The 26,817-nt window shown below is 43.5% G+C and overlaps 1 protein-coding gene across 3 annotated transcripts in view; it reads right to left on the reverse strand.

Annotated features, from left to right (window-relative positions):
• Ten-a (Teneurin-a transmembrane protein) overlaps positions 1-26,817 on the reverse strand; it is a 546,410-nt gene that overhangs the window by 17,356 nt on the left and 502,237 nt on the right. For all 3 annotated transcript variants that reach the window (XM_076375328.1, XM_076375326.1, XM_076375329.1), the window contains 8 exons: positions 19,736-20,016; positions 10,219-10,338; positions 8,599-9,260; positions 7,039-7,252; positions 4,160-4,424; positions 3,116-3,246; positions 2,791-2,937; positions 2,139-2,346 (listed from right to left, as the gene is read on the reverse strand). In XM_076375328.1, coding sequence (XP_076231443.1) covers positions 2,139-2,346; positions 2,791-2,937; positions 3,116-3,246; positions 4,160-4,424; positions 7,039-7,252; positions 8,599-9,260; positions 10,219-10,338; positions 19,736-20,016 — 2,028 coding nt within the window. The remainder of the gene's footprint in view (positions 1-2,138; positions 2,347-2,790; positions 2,938-3,115; positions 3,247-4,159; positions 4,425-7,038; positions 7,253-8,598; positions 9,261-10,218; positions 10,339-19,735; positions 20,017-26,817) is intronic.

A 26,817-nucleotide genomic window follows, 5' to 3' on the forward strand; every position in this document is an offset into this window, starting at 1 on the left:
TTAAGCACTGTAACATCATAATTTAAAAGCAGACTGAAAATTCACAAATTTTTTAAATTCTTCATTTTAGTGGAAGGAATTACTTTCTCAAAAGCACTACTCATTTCGAGATTTTAGTAACTTAACACAGTTTTTAATCATGAAATTGAATTCCAACTTTGTCATGTCACAATACACCTTCATTGTTTGTTTGCAGTACACATCATCAATAATGACTGCATAAAATTTCGTTGCGTACAGTAAATTACAAGCTCCTGAAAATTGTAATAAAAGTTGGGAGCTGTATTTCACATAACAGAAGGATACGAGCGTCCTTCATTGCACAGTGAGTCACATTACATTTTATTTAACACAATGCAGTTCAATTAATTGCGCTTAATTGAAGCATTTATAAATTAAAGATCACTAATGGTACTTCGATACGATTTTTGTATGTAACACTCCAAAATGATAGTGAAAATTAATAGGGAAATTGTATAATTACAGTCAAAGAGTACTACAATAAAATATCGCGCGAAGGTGTTAATAACACATCATGGGAAATGCAAAAAATGTCTCTGCCATGTGAAGTGGTTAAAATATAAATTACAGTTTCCACATACTTGTACTTTAATATCGGCAACACATTTTTCTGCAGACATTATTGGTAACATGAGCTATTTATAGGTAAAAAATTCAGGTGGAACTGAGACACGACGAGATTGGATTTCTCGCTCCCTCTTCAGGATCAAATATCTCGAGATTTCAAAGTTTCTCGGCAAGACAGTGATATTGGTTGGTATTCAACAGTCACGAGATTGCGAATAATTAATATCGGAGGGTACCATTAGGAAGCTCCTTTGATCGACAATGTCTCCAGAGATGATCACCGACGCGTTTGGCATTCGGGGGAGGGAGGGGGTGAAACACGAGGAGTAGGACGGTCAGGGGTTGGCAGGGTTGTCACCCACCGGGGGCTCTCTTGATAATTCAGCTGTCACGGATGTATACCGGATTGTTTGGTATAGCGGTGCAAGTTAATCTGATTAAATCTCATCTTTTTTCTCTTTCTATCTTTTCGTTTTTCATCGAAATGTCGCTCACGATGGGGAAAACGTGATTCGAATTCAGATCTTTCCGAATTACCTTCGCCGTCTTGAATTCTGATTCCCTCGAAACAGACAACGTTAAACAAGAAAACGATCCCCTTTTCTCTCTCAGAGCTATAAACATTATCGAGATGCACGAGCCGAAATATTCTTTCCCTTTAAACAGAGGCGTACAGGACAATTCTCTAATGCGAGATTTAGAAAGATCGGTACACGAGAATCTGGAACACCGAAAAGCTGAACTCGCGCATGGAAAAGTATACCCAGGACGATTTATTACTCTTTTTGTTTTTGTATATTCTATGATTTTACCCCATCGTGAAGCTTCGTCCGCAAATGAAACTGTTTCAACGAAAAGCATCGTGACCGTGTGCGCATCGTCTGTGTGATCAAACTGTTTGCGCTTAAAAACATGATAGAATCGGTCCTCTCGTTTCGTATACACACGTGAATGGACGCAGATATAATAATGTATGTATAGATATATATATACTGCACATTTTCGAAGCTTTTCGATCACGGACGGTGCCGTACGACCAAACGAAAAAAACCTTCGAATGAAAATCAATGATATCGCGTTTGTTCACGTGGATGATGTAAAAAACGAGGAAAGTAACCGCCGTGTAGTAAACGCATTGAGACTGTAAAAGGCCAAACTATGACACGCAGCTATGTACTATTGTACTTAGTTTCGTTCTTGTTGAACGTTGCGCGTGTTTCAACATACGTCGGTCGAGCTGGTCGCTGGGAAAATTGATTCTTGAAGTCGAAGTAACTTAGACTCTTGAATTCAGCAAGATATTTATATTCGACAATTTCTCACATTTCTCATTTTAAATTCTCGGTTCGCTTCATGCGCCACACGAGACCTTACTGTTTTCAGTCTATCTACTCACACCTGAAGTTGTCAAAGAACTGACAAGAAACAACGACTAGCTCGACCAGTCTAATGATAAAGTACTCTCTCATACGGTCGTAAAAATAAAGAACTAAGCGTTCTATAATTAAATCGTGGTTGAAACGGGGCAAGGAAGAAGTGATCGATCTTACCTTTCGGTGTACTCGTTCATGTAAGCGTAGCTTTGTACGCTGTTTTCCTCGACGAGGAATTTCACACGCTGGTAGAAGGACGCGGTGACGCTGGGCGGCTGTTTGCGAAGGAGAACATCCACTGGATTGTTACTGGTCAGGCACATGATGTGTCCCAAGCAAGCTGCGTGCGAGCAGCACTCGCTGTCGGAACAGTCCACCATGCCATCTGGGAAGCAATGATCCTTAGAATACTACTACTCTCTTTATACCGCTTAAGTTAATGGGGCGTTTCCAATTTGGTAGTCCAGCTAAAGGGAACTCTCTTCTCAAATTACAACGCGCAACGATTGGAGAATTTTGAATGTTTCGATATTCTGGAGATGAAGAATTGGAAGCTGAGGCAAAGAATAATAGCGCTTTACGTACATTTGAGAGTGGATTCGCGATGCATCAAGCTGGTCATTTCTAGTACCGAGAGTTCTTCTAACTTTTAATTGGTATGCTAGGGTCATAATTATAAGTATGCTTATTTGAGAAGCTACCTTCAAGGAATCAATAGTTAGACCTCTGATTCATCACTCTCGGTACCCGAGGCAATCATCTGAATGACTAGAGCTCACGTTATATGTAGATAGGTGTTCAAGTTACAAGGTCAATTTTTAGTACTCACTCTGATCATTGTCAATAAGATCATTACACTCCATTTCGAGGCGTATGCTGCAGTCTCTACCCGCCCAGCCAGTCGAACACTCGCAACTGTAGTCGCCATCTTGCAGCGTGCAGAGTCCGTGTCGACTGCATCCATTTTCGCATCCGGCTATTAAGAAAAGTAGATTTTAGAATGCTATTAACAGAACACACTGATGGATTCTTTTAAGGACAATTATCTTAATATATTCACAGTCCTATGGCCCACATGTAGGTCAAGGTGATTCGATTATCGTTGAATATACGAGCTATGTTTCACAGGATTATTATTACACTCTTCCACTTACGCAACGTGCAGTGCTTGCCGTTCCACCCTTGGCTGCAGACGCAGGTACCATTTTTACATTGACCATGTTCTGCGCACCGAGGATCGCAGGGTTTCTGATCGCACTTGGCTCCGGTCCAGTCGTCTTTGCATCTGGAAATCAAAAAGTCCAGGGAATTAATTACGTTCATTCGTCAGGGTGTCCTCTACCTGCGCCACCTAACAGGATCACCCTAGTCGAAGTCATAAAACTTCAATTGGCTTGACAACGTAGCCAGAGAATCCGAGGTAAAAGGGACTTCGGTGTCAGGAAGCTTTATTGTCGAATGTAAAATTGATTCCCTGCCCCCCTAGCAGCTGCCGTGGCTTCGACCCTTTATACAGAGAAAAAAGAAAGAGCGCGAGTTCGAGTTCAGTTTCGAAGTTCAGCCCTCCCCTTTTCCGCGGAGAAAACTTTTTGCACTTAGAAGGCTCTTTCACGGCGAGTCACTGTGGATGGAACACAAGAGGGAAGACGAGAGGCGTCAGCTTTAGAATATGAGAAAGGAGATCCTCTTTCGCGTCCTTGATTCTGACAAAGGGATGGTAGGTAGGGACGACGGTCCTTCGAGTCGTGATAAGTTGCCTCCTACCGATCCCCTCTACCAAAGACAGAGCCTTTTTCTTGCAATTTTTCACCTTCTTAGCTGGAACTTTCGGTGCCTCCGATCTCCCTCCTCAATTTACTCATTTTTAGCCCATTCTTTCCTGAATCCACCACCCTCGATTCTGCCACGTCACGATTTTTTTAGCTGTCGCTAACTTGTAGCGATAAACCTACTTGGAGGACCCTCTCGAGTCTTTTCTTCGGATTCTCTTCACTCCATGATACTGAATTTACAGAACTGTCTGTCAGCTACTAAGTGTTTCTTCATCTGAATTATTATATTAGAAGTTTTTAAGTGGACTTGAAGAGGATTTATAATTATTAATTTCAAAACCAATAAAATGGAAATCATTCTTACTTCAGAATTCACCAAGTATTCTAAGGGTAATAAGAAGTGTGTTATCTGTGCAGAAGACTAACTTGCAAAGACCCTGCTCGCAGGTTCCATGAGGTCCACAGTCGAGGTCACAGCTCGGCTGCGAGCAGTCCACGCCAGTCCAATGTCCCTCGCAGATGCACGTCGCAGACTCGAGATCGTATGTTCCATGGTCTGAGCAGCGTGGCAGGCATTGGTACACCTGCTGATCGACCTGGTTGCATCTCTCGCCCTGCCAGCCCGCCTTGCAGTAACATTTGCCAGAAACGCAGGCGCCGTGACCGCTGCAGTTGGGATCTGGACAATCGGCTGAAAGAAGGACAACGTTGCTCTTATTATACGTATACTGATGATTTGGGTGATCTAGAGACCTAGAGTCTAGAGCAGACCCCTTAAGGGTTTCCACCCTGTGTTATTTAGGGTCACGTGAAGAAAAGGAAGATGGGAACAAGGAAAGACACTGAGATAAAAAAAGAAAGGAAGGGGGTATAGAGGTGACTCATGTTTGAAAGAGAGCCACAAGTCAAAAAAGGTTGAGAAACTCTAGTCCAAAGACGTTTGTAGCTCTCTGGAATGAACTTTGGACCGCTGAGCTTAGGAATTCAACTTCTTCTCTAAATTTTCCAATTCCACTAAATATTTCGGGTATCTAAAACTTTTTGCTCTTTTCGTATACGAGGAGATCGATTCAGCATCACAACTGGAGACCACAGGAACCCCAGCAGAGCGTTTCCCCGTAACTGGAGAGTTAAAGATTACAAAAATTCCAGGAGTGATCGGTTCGATCGCGGATCGTAAGGGACCTCCCGCGATTCTAATAAAAACCGAGGGAACCGACGCGATCTTCGACGGGCACGCCGCATACGTAACGGTCGAAGAATCCAACGAGGAATTTCCCTCATCTCCGACGAACGTCAGCCGCGTGTATACACATAATAGGTACGAGGCGGATGGCACAAAGCGACGCGTCGCCGGGACGCTTTGGAATTAAGTTTCATAATTTCCCCGGGGCAGCTGGGATCCGCGGGAATAATGCAATTGTTCCGATGCCATAATTTAAAAAGTTGGCCCATTCGTCGGCGCCCAGGGCGCAATCACCGCCGCCCAGCCGCCCCACGGCGACCTCCTTTTCGAGACGCGAGCCTCCTTTTCTTGGAAAAAGGATCTCGAGCTAAGGCGACGCTCGCGATTCAGGGCTTCCGCGGTTCTCCGCGAACGGCGAGGTCATCCTGGTGAACGATGATCGTGTCTGTCGAGGCGGAAGAACGTTCGAGAGCAAATTAATGAGAGAAGAAGTTCGCTGGGCAGGAAGTGGAGCGCTTGGATAGCTGTGAGCGGTGTTTTCTTGAATCTGGTTGAGGATACTTGACCCGAAAATAATTCTCAACGCTTCGGATGCTGCGCAATTTTTCGATGTTCCTCGGACTCTTCCGTTTCTTCAAACATGTTTTTTGTTTTCAAAAGAATTTATGGAGTTGGATTATTAGGAAAGGCGTTTGCAATTATGAAGTCGAAAGTAGTTTAAGAAGTATGTTAATTAATTCTGTCTTCTACTATTTCTTTAATTTCAGTAAATAGATACAATAGAATTTCGGAAATATAAATATGAATATGTAACTCTCGAGGATTAATTTTGAGATGACATTATAATTGAATATTTCGATCAGAAGTGACTTTGCGTGTATATTTTCGTGAGAAAATGGAATTCAATTTTAATGCCTTTTTTTTTAAATTAATATAACTGATTAATTCAATTAACTTGGAAACTCAGTGGAAGCTCTATAATATGTTATTTGGAATCGTGGTCAATCGATATAAATTTCATTAAAAACAGAGCGATGAAAATGTGAAGTCTGACGATCAAATTATTGGAATTCCTAATAATTAATAATAACAGACAAACCGAACATTGAATCATATTTACTCCCTCACATCATAGAACTAAAAGGCTTCCCTCATATCCAAGACAATTTTCGTTTAAAGACCGATACCAATCCAATTTTCCAAAATTTACGTTCTCCCATCAATCACAGTGTATTCTCTTGATTCAAAGTGCCACGAAATTTGATATCGTCAAACACTGTCCCCCAAATGACCGCGAAACGAGCGCGAAGCAGATCGTCGGCTTCTATCCGCGTGGCTTGACCCAATATGTAAATTCAGGGAACCGCGAGCGCGCATTAATTACAGGATGCAGAGAGGGCGGCTGTGTTCCGTGCCAGTAGGGACCGCGCATTACTAATATCTCGAATCTCCCTGAATAGGAGGGGAGAGGTGAGCATCCGTACGACTGAATTACGAGAGAAATTAATGGCATTGCGACAAATATGAAGAAACAACGTCTACAACAGAAATAGATCCCGGAAGTAAGCGTTCCTCTGCGAGCTCCCGTTTCCGCTGATCATTTTTAACGCTGAATTATCGCGCATCCTCTGCTTTTAATATACATGGAGACCTGGATTAACTTCTCAGCGATGGGCTACAATATAGTGGAATCTATACCATACCACTAAAAATATAACATAGTAAATATGTGCTTCAAAGAGTTTTTATGTTGGTATTAAATAAGAATTCAAGATGGTACAGTATTTTTAGTTGGCATAGATAAAAACAGACACTGACAGGTAGCATTTTTTATATAAGTTCCTCAATTTCTCCTGAGCAAATCCTAGTACTCCCGAGCTTGAAAAAACCCTGTATAATATTTGCAAATATATTTCTCTAGTCCAATTTTTTAAAGTAGTTTATGTTATTCCAGATAGTTGAAGCGAGATACATCAAGCCAAATTCTTTCTCAAGTACCTAGTTTTTATGTTACCTTTTTACTCTTCCTAGTATATGTAATATACCTTTTTTAAAACTACTGAATTTTTTTAAAGCTCCCAATACTGTATAGGAATGTTAGTAAAAAAAATACACTTACGTTCGTCGCAAAAGTTGCCCTTCCATCCAGGGTTGCACACGCACGATCCCCTGACGCACTGTCCGTGTTGATTGCAATCAGGAACTTGGCAGTCTCCTAACGGTATATCGCATTCGGCACCCTTCCAGCCGTCCTCGCAATGGCACATACCGCCGCCATATTGGCCATGGGATGAGCACAGAACTGGGCACACGCTTTTACTGCAATCGGCTCCCTGAAATTTGTATCGGTCACTTCATAATCGTTGTCCATAAAGATGATCCAGGAGCGCATTTAGATGTATCTCGGCTTCTAATTGCTTTGGCTCCAGCAACTCTTTTCCTTGACTCAATGTGGGAGTGGATTTAGAATGATCTTTTGGGAATACTGTTTTTACTATTTTCCTGTTGGTATCTTTAACCTTAGAATTACCAGATGGATCAAAACGACTTGAATGCTTGTTTTTTCTGTACATTTTTTTCTTTGAAAATGTTATGCTATTTCTTCGTCAATGTTGAATAGAAGTGAAAAAATATATAAATAAACAGCATTTTTGCTATTTATGAATTTCTTTTAGAGAGGTTTAATTCTAGCAGTTTGGCAAAAATAGACATACCTACATTGACTTCGATAGTTCTAATGTTAGTGATTTTGCTAAACTTATCCCGCTTGACAAAATTTAAGAATGCATAAGTTCATTTTTGGTGGACTGTAAACCTGCTAATTTAAAACCCCTGAACTCATTCTATCTGCATGATTACACATGACCTAATAATATAGTCAAATCTCCGATATAGTCTCCGCGCTGCATTACTAATGCACATCATTATTTGTGTCCTCAGGGGATATTACTCTACATCAACCGTTTAACCCATCTATCCGTACGAGTGTAATTATTGAACTTTCGCGATTAGTTGACTGGTTCCTGATGCATGATCTAAATTGAGCCATCCTGCTGATCCATCAAATCAGTGTAACACATTTACAACAACCTATTCCTCACACTTCACTCTCTATCACACAAACTCCACGATCAACCATCCTCAAACACTTCATCCAGTTGTCAGTCCATCGAACTTCCGTTGGCTTAGCTTCCTCATAAGCCAGTGTTTCCCAAATCTGTCTGGATTATGTCCCATCTTTATGTCTCAAATATTTTCCCCTTCCCCTGCTATACATAATAATAGTCATCCAAATTCTGAAAGGTACAATATTGTGACAGTCAATGAGAATGAGAAAGAGAAAGAGAGGAAAAAGGGACAAAAAAGCGTTCCGTCTTGGCTTGTTAATAGACTCGTGAGTAAAACTACCTGGGAAACCCTGCCTTAGATACAGATGGTCAGGTTAGGTCAGGTCAAGTCACAAGTTGTATTTGTATAAAAGGATGGTTAAGTGACTAATTCTAGGAAAGTGGTAGCTAGGAGAAATTCCATCTAGTGACAAAGTATTTGTGGAGGTAGTGGCGCCATACTGTTACCAATTTCACTGTATTAGTATTCAAAATTGCGCCTCGTATGCCATGAGCCCCACGTTGAGAAACACTGCTTTAGACAGACACCCCAAGATAGTTAAGACACCCACCTGATATCCATCAATACAGTCGCACTTTCCAAGATAACACGATCCCCGCCCAGAGCAGTCGTTGGGGCAGGTAGTGGAGACTCCTTCGGCTTCGGTGACGACCAGGGTGACCTTGTACGGCTGCAGCTCATCATTATAGACAGAGAGGAACCAGCGGCCAGTATCCAGATACTGCAGAAGACTAACGTTCACCATCATCGGCTCCATGATGGTCCTCTTTATCAGCACGTGCTGATAAGACGCCATCGAGCGTCCTTCTTCATGCTGGCTGCTCCTAGCTTCCTGCGCCGCCGTTTTCATGAAACTCACTGCCTCAGAGGATGTGTCCCTCTTCAGCCTGTGGTCCACGCGACCGCCCTTCACGAACTCCACGAAATCGTACTGCGTGACGCTGGGCGCAACGTTCCGCCTGCCGTAGACGGCGAAGTTCGCGCCCCATGGCAGTGTCAGGTTCAGCCGGATGAACGCTGGCTGCTTGTTACGGAATTCTGTGTTCCAGAAGTGGTAGGGCGGGATGACGGCCGAGTGGGCCACATTGTACGCCTGGAGCTCGAGCACTGCTGGCCATTGCTGCGCCGATTGCTGGATCTGTGGATCGCTTTGTTGGTCCCCGGCGCTGTCCGCGGCGCTTGAGTGCTCTGCTGTGCTTGTGGGCAGTGATTCTACAGTGATAACAGAGATGCAGGGATGAGACTCTTGAGAAATTAGGTGTAGTTCGATTTATAGTGCTTGACTCATTCTACTGATGTATTCTGTCTGACTAATGCGTTGGCAGTAGAATAAGTCTGAAGTCATAGTGTTACAATCGTAGATTTCATAACCTGCTAAAGATTAAAAGTAAGTAATTGGGCCTAGTGATGTCTAACAGTGGTCTGATTTTACTTTCCAAAGTTAAGTAGTATGGCATAATTGCTAGGGAGACCTTGCCCGATCACAACGTCCATTGACTGCTTCTACTAATTATGAATGCAGACAAGTGATACGAGGCTATTATTGATCGGCCATCGTCGAGTGCAATCATAGAGGGGAAATTATTTTCAAATTCTCCTAGATCAACATCCTCTCTAACACATATATATCCCAGAATAAAATGGCTCTCGAACGATGTATATATGGACACAAGTTTATACGAATATATTTCGTCGCGCGGAATTAATCCTGAAAAACGTCCCGAAATGTTATCGACCGAACGCTACGCATAAATATCCCTTCAAACCTCTCATATTTTTCATCAAAGCGAGATTTAACGTCACAACTCGCGGAAAAATAAAACAAAAACAGCCGAGGCGGTGGAAAAAAGACAGAATATCGGATAAAGTCTGACGTGGCCGATTAAATTTCCCTCTCCGATTTTGATATTTAAATTAGGAGGGGTAGGTTCGATTCGTCGGACAGGCGACACCGAAGAACGCGCGTACACGTCAGGCTCGATATTATTCTCGTCGTAGCCATTGTATCGATATGTATCCGCGACGCCCGATATCAGGCCATGGGAAGCCATTGGAACGTGGCAGACGCCACCCAAAAGCAATTACCATGAGACGTCGTGCACCGTGGCTAGAGTATTTACATCGCGCAGAGTGGATGCAAATTGATACTCCTCCGCCTCTCGATATTTACCTTCGGTGGGTATTTGCGTGGATATCGGGTCGTGAATGTGCGCGTTCTCGTGGGTGACAGCCTTCACGTCGTCGACCACTACGCACTTCGTGCTGTTTATGGGCCGCATGGAGCTCACTGCTGAAAAGAAAACAGAAAGAACACTTTGATGCATTTCTTGCTGGTCAAATGGGTAATTTATTAATTTTAGGGAAAGGAAAAAATTAAGGAGCGACCTGGTAGGCGAGGAACCTTTTTAAGTGAATTATCCAAGTACTCATGATCACAAAAATTCATAATTCCTACCAATACAGCCCAACTAAATCCCATTTCATTCTCCTAAACTCATATAGATCAATATTTATTTGAAACAATTTAGGTAGACCATAAAATAGAAAACTCGGTCGAAAAGTCGCGCTTCCATGTACCATTTAGCTTCCACAGAGTAACCGTGCATCTACGTGAATTTCCACTTTATTTAGCCTCTGATATCACTTAGTGGCAAGTTTATGAGCCATTGTAGCCAAGGAGGCTATAGACGCTGTGGTTTGTACGTGCGTTGACCGTGTAACAAAGGCGCGTGGTCGCAGTGGCGTGATCGCGCGCGCGGGCGCGGGCAATCAACTTTGTTATATTCTTAATGTACGTGGCCAGCACTCGAGACAAAATAGCACCGTTACCGAGACTCTTTTATTGCGCCAGGAATCAGGAACGGGGGCTTTAGTCGAACGTCCCAGGAGCGTCCTAATGGCTTCATAAATTCGAACAATCGCTTTCGAATTACGTCAGGACACTGGATCCCCGCGACGCTGCCTCGCTGCTGAGTTTTCAGGGAAGACATTCGGAATGATAAAGGCTGTACCCTGTTTCTGCATTTAACGTACGACCCTGTCGCCGACGGTAATTGTTCGACTAGGAAGAGAAGAGTAGATATCGAGGTACTGTCGAAGACAGGACGCTTAAAAAATTATTCTGGAGTCGTAGTGATGCAAATTACTTTAGGTATAATTCGACGCTTGACTTTGGTTTCAGTGATTTTTATGATAATTACTAAAATATTTTGTAAATGGTTACCTGTTAGCGATAGTTTATTTTTGAAGGTTTTCGAATGAAGTGTTCTTAGGCATTTGAAAGTTGCACAAATATCAGCGGAGGTCAGAATTTCCATTTCTGCTCGTGATACGAAAGGTCGCGATTGGCCGATCCAACGACAGATCGCGCGGATAACGTAACAAACGCAATAAAGCGGACGCGATAAATCAAAGCGTAAAAAAGAAGGTAAATAAATGGAAAAGGGTAGAGGGACGTGAAATATTGATGACCAGCGCATGATTCTCTATTTGTCGGCTCGTTCCGGGGGGGCGGTAACGCGCGAATTCAATTAGCCCTCGCGAGAGTAGCGGCGCGTTGATAAGCCAAGAGGTCGTTAGACACGTTGCGTATCGCGGGGGTCGTTCGCTTTTTAAAAGGTGCTCGTTAAACCGCGTAATTAATTCGCCCGCGGACGCGGTCACCAGGGACAAATGATTAATTAAGCAGAGAGATATCTCGCGACCGTTGATAAGAATTTTATTGCGAAATTCCTCGTTGCATTTCAATTTCGAACAACTTCCGTTTATTACCTTGAAAACGGTGATATAAATGAAGCCGAAGGAGAGCTGCATTTCAGGAACAGCGTATAGGGAAAATTTTGAATGAAGAAATGGGTGGAGCAGAGGTGAAAGAGGAGGTATACGAACTGTAGAGTGGGGGGATCTTGCTCAAAGATTATATTTGACTTGTTATTTTGATTCTGAGTATAGCTCTGCCGGTATGTTGTAAAGTCTCTATGAAAAAGTTCCTAGTCCACGGTTCTAGGGTGAGTATCGTGGGGCCAGGAGTGCCACCAAATCTTTAGTCCCTCTCTACTCCCCACTACGTCACAGGTCAGTGACGTACGCTAATTCTCTACGACTTTATGCCGACAAACAATTATGCGGCAACCGTGTTTTAAAGCTTGAAAGCCTATGGCAATAAAATCTATGACCCACACCTTTGCAACGCGACAAAATTCATAGAGAAATTTGAAAAAAGAAGATTTCGTAGTCAACATCACAGATTATTACAACTACAGTTTTCCAGAGGATAGGCTATAGATCAGGAAACAGGGAGCACAATTGCCGTCGTCCCTTTGATAGCAGTTGGTATCAATTGTGACGGACAAATTACAGCACTCGAGTGTAGAAGTTCACGCATGCGAGCTCGCTGCGTCGGGCAATCGACTCGACCCTTCGCATCGAATAACCGGAAAAGAAGGAGCATTTCCCTCGCGGGGCAACGGGAGCGTTGCCCGTTATGTAACTATCGTTGAAATTGAGTTGCAGTGAACTGCGAATGGCCTTATTTCGGCCGCACCACGAGGAACCGCGGCGTCGTTTTCGTCCTCGTTCCGTGCCGCCATCGACGCCCTGAGTATTCTTCTAATGTGTCACCACGTCGTCTTCCGAGGATAAGATCGCGGAGAAACAGAGCCGTTCTCGAATCTTGAATACGTCCCTCGAGTATTTTCTGAGGGAACATTTTGCATGCATATCTCTATGCATATTAGAGAAAGAGCACTGAAGTCGTTGTATATTTAAGGAAATTTGAGATCTCTGGAAATGTGAAGAGTTACTCATAGAATAATTTCGAAGTTTGTTTGGAAAAATAATTGAATCGCTTCAATTGAAAAGTTGAAAAACAGTAGTACTCTAAAATTAGCCATTTTCAACTATCCTCAAAACTATATCTGGACTCCAGAGCCAAAGTGTATTGAGTTTCAAAAAAAAAAAGAAAAAAAACAAGTAGACTTAATACACTTTGGTTCTGGGGTTCAGATATGCAGAAGGTGGTTCATTATCGCAAAAGGTGGTTTTTGGACTTGCATTGTTCCCCCCTAACTCTTTTACCGTAGTAGGTCGATTAGAGCTTGATATTAGGTATGAGACACTTATAGACTAAGCATGGTGAAACAGTTACTTAATGGCCTGAAGTGCCCACTCGATTAAGATTCGATTATGAGAGGCGTAAGTAGATTCTCCAGCGTGTGGTCAGACATCGCTGATCTTTATAGTGCTGTACCGATAGAAGCTTCCGATTTAGAATTTACAAGTTGTAATAAGTAATTTCTAAGATCAATTAATGCTATGGGAATTTCTTCATGAAGCTGAATAATTAATTACAATAATACAATAAATTGATAAATTATATCTAACTTTTTAGCTTCCTAACGCTTTTCAGTATCGATGCATTCCCTGCCAAAGAACGTGGCATCAGGGTATCATCGATCGCTGAAATCTGTAGACACAAGCCACACGTGGAGATAGGAACAACAAAGTTTCCACCACCGGAATCTCCGGAAATTTGGAACAGCAGTAGTCACGAAAGTAAGGACGGTAGATCCCTCTTGTTCTCGCACCTTAGTTCACCCTTTGATCCGAGATTGGGAGAGAAAGTGAAGTCGGATGGGAACGACAGCTAGCTCGTTCGACGAGCTGGCGAATGAGCAGAGGAACAACTTTTTCAATTATATTCCCTCGGATCGATCCGACGATTCATTCCCCGAGAATGATTTCAGGATTATCGGGGGATTATCCGTGCCCTCTCCCACCTCCAGTTATACTTCCGTTTTCTTTCCTGGTGTTATAACGGAATGTTTACTATCGATCAGCCTATTGTCCCGTTTCAGTCTATCCAAAGGGTGGATGTTGGGAATCTTGACGAATATCAATCGTTTTTCCACGTTACAGTACAAATGTTTCATTTGGAAAAAGTGTATAATCTTCGAGAATGAAATTAAAGAAATTTTCAAATATTTAAAATTAAAATATTTTCAGTTAAAATATTTTCTCATTTAATGGACCCTAAATGTGATTACACTTCGAGCTTTCTAGTGAATTGATGCGCAAGAGGACACTGTAATTTATTAGATAGAAAAGTATGATACATTTAAAATTCTTGTTTCAGGTCGTGAAAATGAAAATAGAAGTGCTCTTGCTAAATATCATTAAGAAAATTATATGCAGAAAATGTCAGCCTTCTCGTTTCGGTATAGGTTGTAACAAAATTGATGGTTACAATTTCGAAAGATGAGTCTGCGTTTCTAAGTTGGCAGAGATTTGCTAAGGGACAGCACGTGTCAGAATTTTCGAGCGTTCCTGACCCACATAAGTTCCTAGTCCGCGTCATCAGAAATACGAGACACTTTACGGCTACAAGTTCCCCTTGGGGGGAACAAGTTCGCGTATTACCGCAACGATAACTCCGTGGCGGCGAGAGAGGAATCGAAACATCCATTCGACGGCGGAAAAATGGGTGAAACTGCTGGCGATACGTTCCCACGAATCGGGGAAGAAAACCGTGCCGTGGCTACCGCAAAAATCTGTCCACGATTATTAATAGCGATCGTTCCGCTGGCCGTTTCGTCAACAAATAACCCGAACACGAAGAGTAACGAGGACGATATTTAACCTCTCCGCGATGCTCCACATGTGGCACACTGCTGCTTTTTTCGAAATACCAATTGGGACAACCGGAAGATTTTAAAAGGTATAATACTCGATAAACCAATACCAGATGGATTCGATAACAGTATTAAATCTGTCTTGGGTTCTGCTCGTGCTTTGTAGGTGTGCAATTGTGCAATGAAATGATATAAGATACTTTATCATTATTATCTTTCAGAAGTGACCTAGGAAATTTAAAATGGGAGTTCAGATAGGACTAATAAAATTGCAGACTATTCGAGCAAGAGGAGATAGGGGATGACCAAAGGAACATTTTTCATTTAATAAACGTATCTCTACTCTTTTTACGGTAGTATCTCGATTAACTAACTTATCTCACTTTTTAGTGAGAAGGCCCCTGTCGAGTAAATCTAAGTCGAAAAAGAGTATTCGCATTTTATGTTATGAACAAATCAAATTGTCTAATTATAACAGTTTTTTAAAAAGTAAAACCTTTTTAATAATAACTCTCTTTGTCATAGTACTAAGGGCTTTAATTTTGTATTACACCTCAGTCCCCAATATACCTTAATCCGCCCCTGCACAAGAGTAGAACCTGGAACACTTTCTTAACTGTTAATCTTATTTTTTCCAGTAGAGAACTACTAAATAAATCGCTCTCCTAATTCTTCAATTTCCAACTCACCACGCCCGCGCGCTCCCATCTCCCGATTCGCCCCACATTCCAAAGCCCAAACTCTGGATTCCTTCCTTTTTAATTATTTCTATCGGTAGTTAGCTAACGGGCCAGAGCAGCTAGATCGATCGATCCGGGCGGAGCAGCTTTGTTGCCCTCGCTCTCGGAAATTATATCGCGAAGGGGACGTAGCTGGAATTCAGAAAAGATCTCGAGAGGCAATGTACGCGCGGTGGGTGGCGCGTGAGCGCCTCGCAACGTCCGCATAAATCAAATTACCGAAAAGCAATGGGCGACAGTGGATCGCGTGCATGCGAAATCCGCGTTGAAAATCGGTCCAGCAGACTCTCCGTGGACGGGCCCGAATCGACGACGGACAGGGGTGGGCGGAGGGCGTGGGGGTGCGGTAGAGGGTAGTTTGGATGCAGTAGCAAACAGGCAGATTGGATTCCCGACTCGATTTACCGGAATGCAGAAATAACAGCTGGCGAGGTCTCCTCGAGGCCGATCCAGCTTTGCAATCTCCTCCTCTTTTCTTCCTTCCGCTTTTCAGACACCGGCACAGAGGGACGTGGAGGAGGGCGAGGGGGAGGAATGCAGACGCTTGGATTCGAGGGACAGTTCGCCAAGGGAGCGTCGGGAATGTTATCTATACTGGGTGGTGCTCGTGAAGTGACCAAGCTTGGATTATCTGCGGGGCTTGGGAATGTATAAAAAAGCTATTTGCATGAGGAATGCGAAGGAGGAACTAACTTAGTACAATTTTTTGTCCCTAGGTAGCACATGTTACAAACATTGTCTGTGCAAAACTCTGTTGCCTGTGGACAGAGGAAGTATGTGGATAATGTAATTATGATTTGAGTTACTTTACATGGTGGGGGAATATGGCGTCTTCGTGAGTGTGTTACGAAATGGACAGAAAATAGGAAGAAAAGAAGGGCTGGTCTGTGCTTATCAGCATGAAAAAGATATTATATGTATAATAAGAATAATTGCTGTGAGACTCAATGTTAAAGAGCCCACAGTAAACCCCTGTGTATTGTTCAAATAACTATTAGCCAGACGTCATTTCTACGTCCCTAGCGGAATAAGACACTTAGTCAGACACACTTCAAGCGCATTTTAGGTGTGCCTTAAGTAATTAAAAATCCAGAAGGGATGCCTTAAACGCAATTTTTTAGTTTCCTCTTACTCGAGTATATAGAATTACCTCTCTTTTCCCCTTGCCTCAGAATTTGCTAAACACCATCAAACACCCCCTACGCCATTTAACTTACAAAACTCCAGATTCCCGCTGGTATAATTTTCACATCTATTCGCACGATCTTTCTGCAGGTGAAAGTGCTTCTATATGACGACTTAATACAACAAGTCACTGTTATTCCTTATACACAGTGTCGCAGGAACAAGTGAAATTTTAATCGCTCTCTGAACCAGAAATCCTCATTATATTGTCCTTGAAAAATTCCTTAATCTTCTAGGACCTGCTGTCAACCTGTATACATACGTACTCTAGGACAATACACGTATCTCCAACCATCCTCACCACCCTTTCTCCCCATCCAATCCCCTTTATTCCCCCCACCACCGAAAGATAAACCGTAATGGCGCGGCGTCCGTAGACCTTGACCGTCGTTCGGATTCGGGGATTTGTCGACTCGGTCTGAATGCAAAAACACAATTTCAAGCCCCTACGACGCAACGACTGGGCGCAACCCCCGAGGGTCACTGTTTCGCGCTGATAACGAGGGAGCGTTAATTTCTCTAATCGGTCCCCGGCTCGGTTTTGCGACCCGTTCTTTTGCCAGGGATGCAATTTTCGTGTTACGAGACAGGGTAAGCTACTCTGGAGACTTCTCCCATTCTGTTGTTCTCTTTGATCTCTCTCTGTGTGCCTTTCTCGGCGCTGGGGAGGACGGTTAATCAGGACGGCGAAGAACGGTGGTTGTTTGCGTTGGCTTAAAAATCGCGCAGCTCCCACTGTGGGGTGTCGGTTTATGGAAAATTCGGGATCCTGCCTCGAGTTCTATGTATTAAGGTACTTGTGAAATACTTAGGGGTGGTAGGCAGGTACGTTATGAGGGAAGTTCCTTTGAGAACTATGCTAGTGTATTAATATTAATGATGGTGTATTATATCTTGGATGAAGTTGATACTGTGTTCGCTACGGATACAATGTTAATATTGCATTGAAATCTCCTTAAGAGAAGTTTCAATTTGCGAGAACTGATCTGCACGAGATTGAGCTAAAATTACTTGACTCTAGTGGTGTAGAGATATTACTAGCTTATTGTTACTCAGCATCGTTAGAAAATAAACGAAAGAAGAGTGGCGTAAAAAGTATTCTGTAATAAGCACTGAATAATCTTATGGGAGTTCAGGTGTAATTCTACATGTTAAAATAGCATGAAAACTAAAAATACAGAGTAATTCAGGTGGCTCCGTCACTAATTCTTATTGCTTCCAGATACTATCTCTAAATAAAAAGTAAAAGCAAACGAAATCAGATTTTCTCTTTGTCTCTCAAATTCGACTATCGCTGACAACCTCCTTCCCATTTTACTCTCACTCGAATTTACCCTCGTTTAAATCCTCTCTGGAATCGGCGACGCGTTTCAAAGTGGCAAACTCCATTCCCGCCCACCTTGTTAACAGACACAGGATCGATTGGCTCCAGTATCGAGCCACGAGCGTATAAAGTGCCTCCTCAAAGCGAGCGACGCGTAATGTCTCAAGCTGGCCGTTCATTGACCGGAAACGCGGAGGTTGTCGAGGCGCCAGGAAGCGAGGACGCTATCGGTCGACGATATTTTCACCTCTGTCCCCTAAACCGGATGAAGTCAACCGGTCGCTGGCCAGCCCGTCGCTAAACGAACCATTTGCGCTAGTAACGCTGCAACACGGCTGCACTTCCTATCAAAGATACGGACTTCCGTCGTTAAACGGTGTTTAATTTGGCGACGCACCCGCGGGAGCATATCTGTGTCGCTCGACTGTTCCCTTCCTGGTCTGTTTACCCCACGGTTTCTAGTACGTAGCGAGCTACGTGGTCTCCCGTTCTGGGGTATTTCGCGGGTCGACGATTTTCACTGAAATTGCACCCTGAAAAAAGGAGGAAAATGGGCGCAGGGAAACGAGGCAGGGAGCCGAGGTCCTCGTCGTGTCTCGATCGATGTTTTTCATAGAAATTTAGTGCCGATGAAAAAGATGGAGGAGGTCATTAGGCGATTTTAATTGAGATTTTGATCTCCAGATGAGGAGGCGGTTGTTGGTTTCGGTAATCAAGGGGGAGAGTAAATGTAGTAGGACCTCGAATATTCAGAACACTATAGTAAACTAGAAGGATATTTCTGATAGGTAATTCGATTAGCTGAATATTTCGAATAAATAGACGAATAACACACATAGAGGCAGGAGATATTCCACAGAACATCCATCTTCATATTATATCTTTGAATCTATCGCTTTTGGATTAGTCTGATTTATACACAGGCAATTTTGATGGAAATTTCGCGTTAAACACGGGGAGGAGGGTCCGGTTATTAAATGTGCCTCGGCTCGTCGATTTTTATCAAAATCTCGCATCAAGAGAGGAACTCGTCACCGTGATACGGTTTCGATGGAAATTTTTCGCGCGAAACTGACAGGGGAAACAGAGCGAGGCATGGTTAAAAAACAGGAAACACGATGAAGAATTTTCGAGCGGTACGTATAATGCGCTAACAGTATTATTTCCGCGCGATGCAAAAGAGAGAGGAGGGGTTCGAAATGCTACATGAATTTTAATTCCGAAACCATTACCGCTCATACATAAAACAATTTGATATCTCGTGTCGTTAAGCAAACTCGGACAGAGAGCAGGAATTCATCTTGAGGTGAATAATGAACCGTGAAATTTAACATTAATAAAACAAACCATCGACTCGTTCGCAGGAAAACAGCGTAGTCGACGTTAAAAGGATATTTGATATTTTGCACTCTCAGGAAGTTTTCCCCGAGAACAAAATGTGTTTTTACTTCGATAGTACTACTGGATGTGAATCCAACATTTGTCTTGTGAGTCGATATAATTAGAAACTCCTAGTCCCATGGAATATCAGATTTCGATAACGTTCTTTAAAATAAGATGAAAGTAATGTGTACCAATTTCTCTCTGTTACGGGTGCATCCAAGAATTCCTTTTTACAAAATTATTCTCACAAGATGACCCACTTGGAAAAAAAGTTTCATTATAAATGCAATAAATTGAAATTAAATCTCAGCAAGAGCAACAATCTCCTAAGCCGTTATAATAGACTGGACGATGGAAAATCGGAAAAAAGTATTCTTCTCCAGGATGGGTTCTATTAAGAGCGGACGTTATATTATGTGTACTTACTGGCAAAGTAAGCCAACATCGCTGTCAGCGCAACAGCCAGGAGGATCAGGGCGATCGAGAAACATTTCCAGGAGCATCTGTGCTGGCACCGTTTGTCGATGTGAAAACGTGACGGGGAATACGGCGAATAATGCGGCACCGCTGCTGCGCGAAGCGGAAATCCTGGCATTACCATCGCTTGACCTTGAGCACCGACCGTCCCTGTGCCGCCATTACCAGCGGCCGCCCCTAGACCACCCCCTAGAGATCCGACTGTCACCTGCTGTTGGGGCGGTGGAAGTCTGAAACAAAAAAGGAAGGAACAGTTATGCATCGTTCGCGAACGGTTTATCAATGACAGTGTATGAGAATTGTGCATCAAAAATAACTCCCAAAAAGAAGTAAAGAGATACTTTAGATGTTCCTAGATTCTGAAACCTCTAAAGATTTTGAGATGCTTATAATTACGTGTACATTAATGGTCTACAGTCCTATTTCTCTAATTCAAGTTTCCAAATTTCCAGATCCTCAAATTCGTAAATTGTTGTCACAGAGAAATAGGATCTACCCTTATTAATTGTAAGTTGCTCCAAAAATCTCTGTCAAATATTCAAGTACAAACACAGCATTGACTCCTACTGGTCCAACCCCAAGCCAATGGGTCCATTGCGCCACCCAAAATCCCACCCGAAATCCACCATTCCCTCTCAAAGGGAGTGGAGCTGTACATGATCGAATAGTGGTCGTTCCCATCGTAGAAAGCGAAAAAAGGGAGCGGCGAAAAGGGAAAGAGAGGCATAAGCACGTTCGGTGGTCGGTGACAACGAGACAGCGCGTAAAAATCGTTCCCATTAACCCAGGCGTTTGCTCTCGTGTACGTCGAACCATCTCTTTCGCAGAGGCCAGACCCTTCCCTCGCACTTTCGCGGGGGTGACAGGTTAAACCCTCGTCCCGTCCGACCTACGTCAAGGATTTTATTTTCATCACGAGCGATATTTATCTTCGTTCCTGTATCGAGTGGCGCGCTGAGTCCTCGCGGCCTCTGCGTGAAAAAGGGGCCAACGTCTGAACGGGGATCAAAGGGGGGTTGAGGGCCCAACACCGAAACGGGGATTTAACACGCGCGCTCGGATAAATATAGTTTTCCGATAATCACACGCGGATCCGTGAATGGCATTATATTCTGCCCACCTGACGCGCGTGATTCGCCGAAATCCCATGGAAGAATAACGCGACCGTTGTCCTGGCGGAGGATGAAAGCTGCCTAAGCGGCTACCGAGAGGGAAGCAGCGCTGGAACTCGACAATACGCCCCTTTGCCCGCCAATATTGAATTTTCCGCTTAAGATTCTGCCGAGCCGTGAACCGGTGGTCAGGTGTTGGAACGGTAGAGGAATTACACTGAATACTGGAGCAAATTAGGTCAGAGGTGGATGCCACTTTCAGGGAGAAGTGGGGAGTCCTTTATCGATGTGTTACGGGGACGACTTTAGAAGTGGGGACACTGAATTAAAAAGTGCTTGATGGTTTTTTTTTTTGATTTCAGTTTTTCAATCCTATTCATGAAATGCTAGAAACATATATATTTAAAAAAGCTAATAAGTTTGGATGGTCCAGTAAAGTTAGTAAAGTTGAGCCTTAAGAATGATATTTCATTTTAGCAGTAACGTTCTTCCTTGAAGAAACAGAAATGTTTTTCCTACGACTTCCTATACATTTCCAAGAAATCTGAATCCCTACCTCTCGCATCTGAATTTCATAGCAACCAATACGTTCAGGATTACATTAACTGCATCCATAATAGTCGTTTTTCATGATATATCACCCATGAGCCAGACGGACAGACGAGATCTCACAACGAATATAAGATGTAACTGGTCATCGTCCAAGTTTCGAGGCCCCCTTCTGAAACCCCCCATTATTTCGTCATTAATGTTCTTTCACTGAGGCGTTTTTACTGGCCGACGAGTCCCGCCGATACTTTTAGTAAATTAATTTTCTGCCACCGTCTGTTCTCAACTTAATGATCCTAAAGAAAAAGTAATATTTATTGCGCTCGCCGTATTCCTTTCCCCGTTTCTTCTCTCCCTCTCGGTCGGCTAAGCAACGACGCCGCCCGGGACTTCTGCCAGCGATATTTTCTTTTTTCTCCCTCCTCCCTGTCTCCTTCGCCCCTTCACCCCCGCCTCCTTCTTTTTTTCTCCTCTTCGCGTCGTGTCTGATTGCTTCCCGCCCGAGGAAATATGAGCGGACGTTTATAGGATCTCGCGAAGCGGCGAGAGTCGAGCCGGCTCGCGATTATTTATGGTATTTGTCGAGCGTTGTTAAATAACTTATACGTTACGCGAGCAAGGTGAAACATCTTAATGATCCTCCCCACCATCCACCGCCGGAGGATCTTCTCGTTCAGGGATAGAGAGGAAGAGGAAAAAATGATATACACGCGACCTCGCGATTTCGTCGCAAACGAAATTCCTTTGATGATCCGTTTCATAAATATTCGCCTGTTATCTTTCCCTGGAACGCAAGAATGTAGACGCTTTGAAAGCCTACGCAAGGCTGGATGTTTTATGAGGGAGCTTCGCTGCTTTTGATTCGGGTGAAAAATGTCAGAGGAGAAAAGGTGAATAACGGTGGGTTCAAAGCTGATTTCAGTTATTAAAAATTTTATTTCGATTGAGAGGTACGATAGGATGGATGATTTTGGGATATTCGAAACGCTTTGAGGTATTTCTGTCATTGTGACGAAGCGTGATGGAAATCTTGTGTTGAAATCCGGGGTACTGTGTCCCTTATAATCTTCTTAGGGTGAAAAGGAATCTGTTTGAATGGGACAAAAGTTCATGTTAAATATTACTTTTTGCACGTACACATATACTCTCGTCTACAGATTATATTAATATAACAATTCCCTATCGCTCACTGTTTCCAGCAAAAATGAAAAAGGAACTGTCGCAGGATCTTTGGGCCGTTTAATTGTCATCCGGCACGCAATTTCGTAACGCGCAGCACTAATCAACTCCCCCGCGGCACGGCTGAAGCCTTAATGAGATTGCGAAAGCGTGGCGGCGAATTTTCCGACGGAGACAAATAAATACAGCTTAGGTTAAGAACCTTTAGACAGCTGTACACCGTCGTTTCGTCCCCTTCTCCTTGAACAGCCGGATTCCTGATTGCACGTAACGGACAAATGAACCGAGGGGTGGTGGCTGAAAACAAGATGAACGACGGCGAACGAGGAGGAGAACACAGCGGGGAGGTGAAAAGCGGCGGAAGAACGGAGTAAGCAGCAATTCGGCGCGTTAACGCCGCGCGACCCCTCTTCAAGCCGGGTTAATCCGTTTGCGCGAGTAAATCAGTTAGCCGAAATTGGGTTATATTTCCTAATCGATACGATGGATTAGGTTATCGCGCTGCTATGCTGGATGGGTCCTATGCCTAAGGTTCCACGCGTCGATATTTTCAAAGCAGCCTTATATTTCGTTTATCATGATAGTGTACAATCTGACATAGTGGACATTCTATCGAAGAATTAGGATTTCCAGGAACTGTATATGTATATCAAAAAGTGGTGAAAAAAGTGAGGAAAGTCCCTGAAAATAGGAGTCATTTCAATTGAGAAAAAATTCCATTTTCTCTGCTTTACATTTCTGGCAAAGTGTTTATATCGTGAGTATGTAATACCATAGGAAGAATACTGATATACGTTTGTCACTGATCACAAATTGGCACAAAATTCTGAATCAGTCGACGTGACGTTTGTATCACATAAGACTGTGAAATTCGTACGAGGATGGATATTCGACATGCAGTGTAACACAAGGGGACAGATTCCCCGGAAACGCCAGCATGAAATCTATCCCTGATACATCATAAGAAAGCTGACACACAAGTGTTGCAGGCTGGGGACTCGAATGGAACGGTACGTTCAAACAATTCCAGGAGTCAAGAAATCCCTGCGGGGGCGTCGATAAAATTCCCGCTTTCGCTACAACATTTCGCGCTCACCCTCCTTCCTGTCCCTGCTGGTTCCAGTATTCAAATTCAGGGCACGTTCGACGTTTCAGGTGGTTCGCATCCGCGAGTCTCCTCTGGTGTCTCTTGAAACGTGCCACCAGGCTGGAATGCCCTCCTCCTGTCGTTTCTACGCAACACCTACACCGATTAAGCGAATTGACCGGCTGTCTGATACACATATTGGAAGTTAAAAAGGTAATTGCGGCTGGCGTTGCTGTCACATATTGAGTCGAGTGTAGTCTGAGTGGAAGATTGAAGCGGGCGAACGGGCCGAGGATAGGGCCGAGCGTGTGATCCAATTATGATGTAACGAACGCGTCGCTGCACGGAACGCGCTCGATAACGAAAGCGTACAGCCTCTGAACCGTGGTCAGACATCAAACGTTCTTTTGCTCGCCGGCCACTTCGTTAAGACTCGTCCGTTCGTTCGTTCGGCCGATCTTCTCAATCGTTCGCTTCGTCTGCCCCTTGAGAGCGGCGCGATCGTGAAATATCGAGAATCGGAGGAGGAAACCAGTCGGCGGACTATGCGATTCGATTCTCTTTTCCGATATAAGCTGTACAGCCAAAGCGCACCGGGATGAAAGTACTGGAAAATCCCTAATTTACGGTGACTTAGGGCTGCGCTCGTATCAATTGAAACGAGAGATTTCTTTTTCGGAGGACCTGGAGGATCTGAAGTTAAGTACGATAGTACCTATATGATTTGAGAATAGTTCACAATGATAACAAATAGGAGATCATAACATTGAAGAATATCTGCAATATTCAAGAACATGAAAAATATCGTAAACATAAAAGAACCTCTGAAATGTTCGAGAACGTCTTAAACAGAATTAAAACAAAATAGAATTGAAAGCACCGTTCTCTTTTGATGCAGCAATATTGGAATAAAACAGCTCGATTAAAGGAAAATTGTTGAACTTTTTTTTTAATAACAGGTAACTACAAATCTGTAGACGGCGGACGAATGTAAATTCACAAGCAGATGGCAGTAATCAATTCCAGCTACCGTAGTTGTAAAGGTGGAAAAGGAAAACAGGGAGAAGGAGGGTTGTTTGTTACGGACACGGTTCATCCGATCTCTGGCAACGCGACGGATATACGAGAGCGACCGATTACGATGCGCCCGGCAGACAGAAAGGCGAGATACGTACAAAGAATTCTAATAAAAATCCGACACCCCGGGTGTCTCCGGCGTGCAAAGCGTTCTCGAAAGAAAGATAAAGTGACACAGAGATCCGTAACTCGACGCGGGGGTCGCGCCCGGTTGAAATTGAATCGTACCTCCACGCGAAAAAAAGGAATTATGACCGTAGCGCGTCGGGAATAATGAAGTCCATCCGCTTCCAGGCTGAAGGAAAGGTGAGTAGATGCCGTCCTTGTGGGGGGAGACACCTTGTTCTTTGCAGTGAAATGAAATTTATCGGAGACTGTCAGTGAAATGTTCAAAGTCGGTGGAGATCTGGTAATTTGTGCAAGCCTGGAAACGCTAAATACCTGATCGATTACTGATCTACCTTCTTTTGCTAATTTCACTTCCACTTTAATCATCTTTAGTACAATATGGAACTCCAATTTCCCAAAAATTAATTTTGCAGAATTTATAGAAGAGCGGGAAGAAGTCTTATCCATAGAAACTGTCGAAATATTCTATGTTCTTAGCCTTTTTTCTTTCCTTTACCGTGCTATGACGACTGGAAAATCCAAAACGACCAAAGAATGGCAATTAACCCAACGAGTTCAGGTCGAACACGTCAGAGGAGCGCAATTATCGCGTCGGAAGCGGTTGCTGTGGCCAGCTCGCGTTCGGTCGCAAAAGAACGCGCGAGGAGTCAGCGTAGGGTGGTGCTCCAAGACTAGCAACGCGACCCAGCCTCGTTAATTATTAATTTCGCTCTCTTAATATTAATTAGAAGCAACCGTGCCCGAGGCGTGTAGTACAACAGCGTGATTACGTCAAGATTGTAATTTTAATCGTCCGATTACCGCTTCTTGTAGCCGTAACCCAGGAACACATCGACCTTTCACCCCCTCGCCTCGACCCCCTGCCCCTTCTTTTGTAACTGCCCGCGGCCTTAAAGGCAAGCTCGCTAATAATAGACGCAATACCGCTGAATATTCAATGCGACGCCCAGGAGAAGGAAGGAAAAGTCGTTATCGCGATTTTTAAAGCACAAGGATCTTCGTGGTCGTTCGATGACCCGCGTATAGTTTACAAGTGTTACCCCTCGGAAGCGTCGGGCTTCTCATCCCAGTCGTTCCTCTTTGAATATTAATCTCCATGAGTAACGAGGAAACGAGAGGCGAAAGGATTTTCGGGGAAACTGAGGGAAACGAAAATTGGCCCTTGGACAGGGCTGACGGCGACACGTGACAACCCTCATGTCATTGAATTAGTCTGCTGAGTAGCTCTTGAATGGAGGATACCATTAGCTATTCAAAGTAAATAAGTTGCTGCTAGTGTAGCTAATTTCCATCAAGCAACCTACAAAATATTGTGAATTGAAAAGAAAGGAATTCGAGAAAAAATTCAGATTTTGCTAGAAATGTTAGGCGTACAATACTGTGTGTGATGTTAGTAGTCTGTAGAACATCTTGTTCTATGGGTTTCTTTGTCAATGTGTCTTGCAGTTAAAAATAAGAGTAAAATGTAGTGTCATGTACCACGGCTAAGGGAAAAGAAATTGTTTTAACGAGAGTTAAAGACGAAAACGTCCGTTCCGAAAATCCCCATATCGTCAGTCAACTGTTCGAGGAATCGATATAACAGGGCTAAACAGTCGGCAGTTCGACTGTTATTAGCCAAGGGGCGGGCAGATGAATCTTTAAACGGGCTTCACGGTCTCGTGTTCAACTGTCGGAGGGACACGAGAGCGGACGCAGCTAATGTCAGTCGCAACGTTATAAAACGTGACACCAGCCAGCTGCTTCGGCCTGCTCGGTAATACAATCTCGCGTAAATCCTGTCTCTTATTTTGCATCAGTTCTCGTGGTTTATTGCTGTCGCGTTAAAAGCCTAGCAGCACTGGCACTCGCAAATCCCTGTCACAGACATCGTCTTATAACAAGAAGCAATAGTAATC

This window comes from Calliopsis andreniformis, chromosome 3 (genome assembly GCF_051401765.1).
Source record: "Calliopsis andreniformis isolate RMS-2024a chromosome 3, iyCalAndr_principal, whole genome shotgun sequence".
In the NCBI taxonomy this organism is placed as follows: Eukaryota; Metazoa; Arthropoda; class Insecta; order Hymenoptera; family Andrenidae; genus Calliopsis; species Calliopsis andreniformis.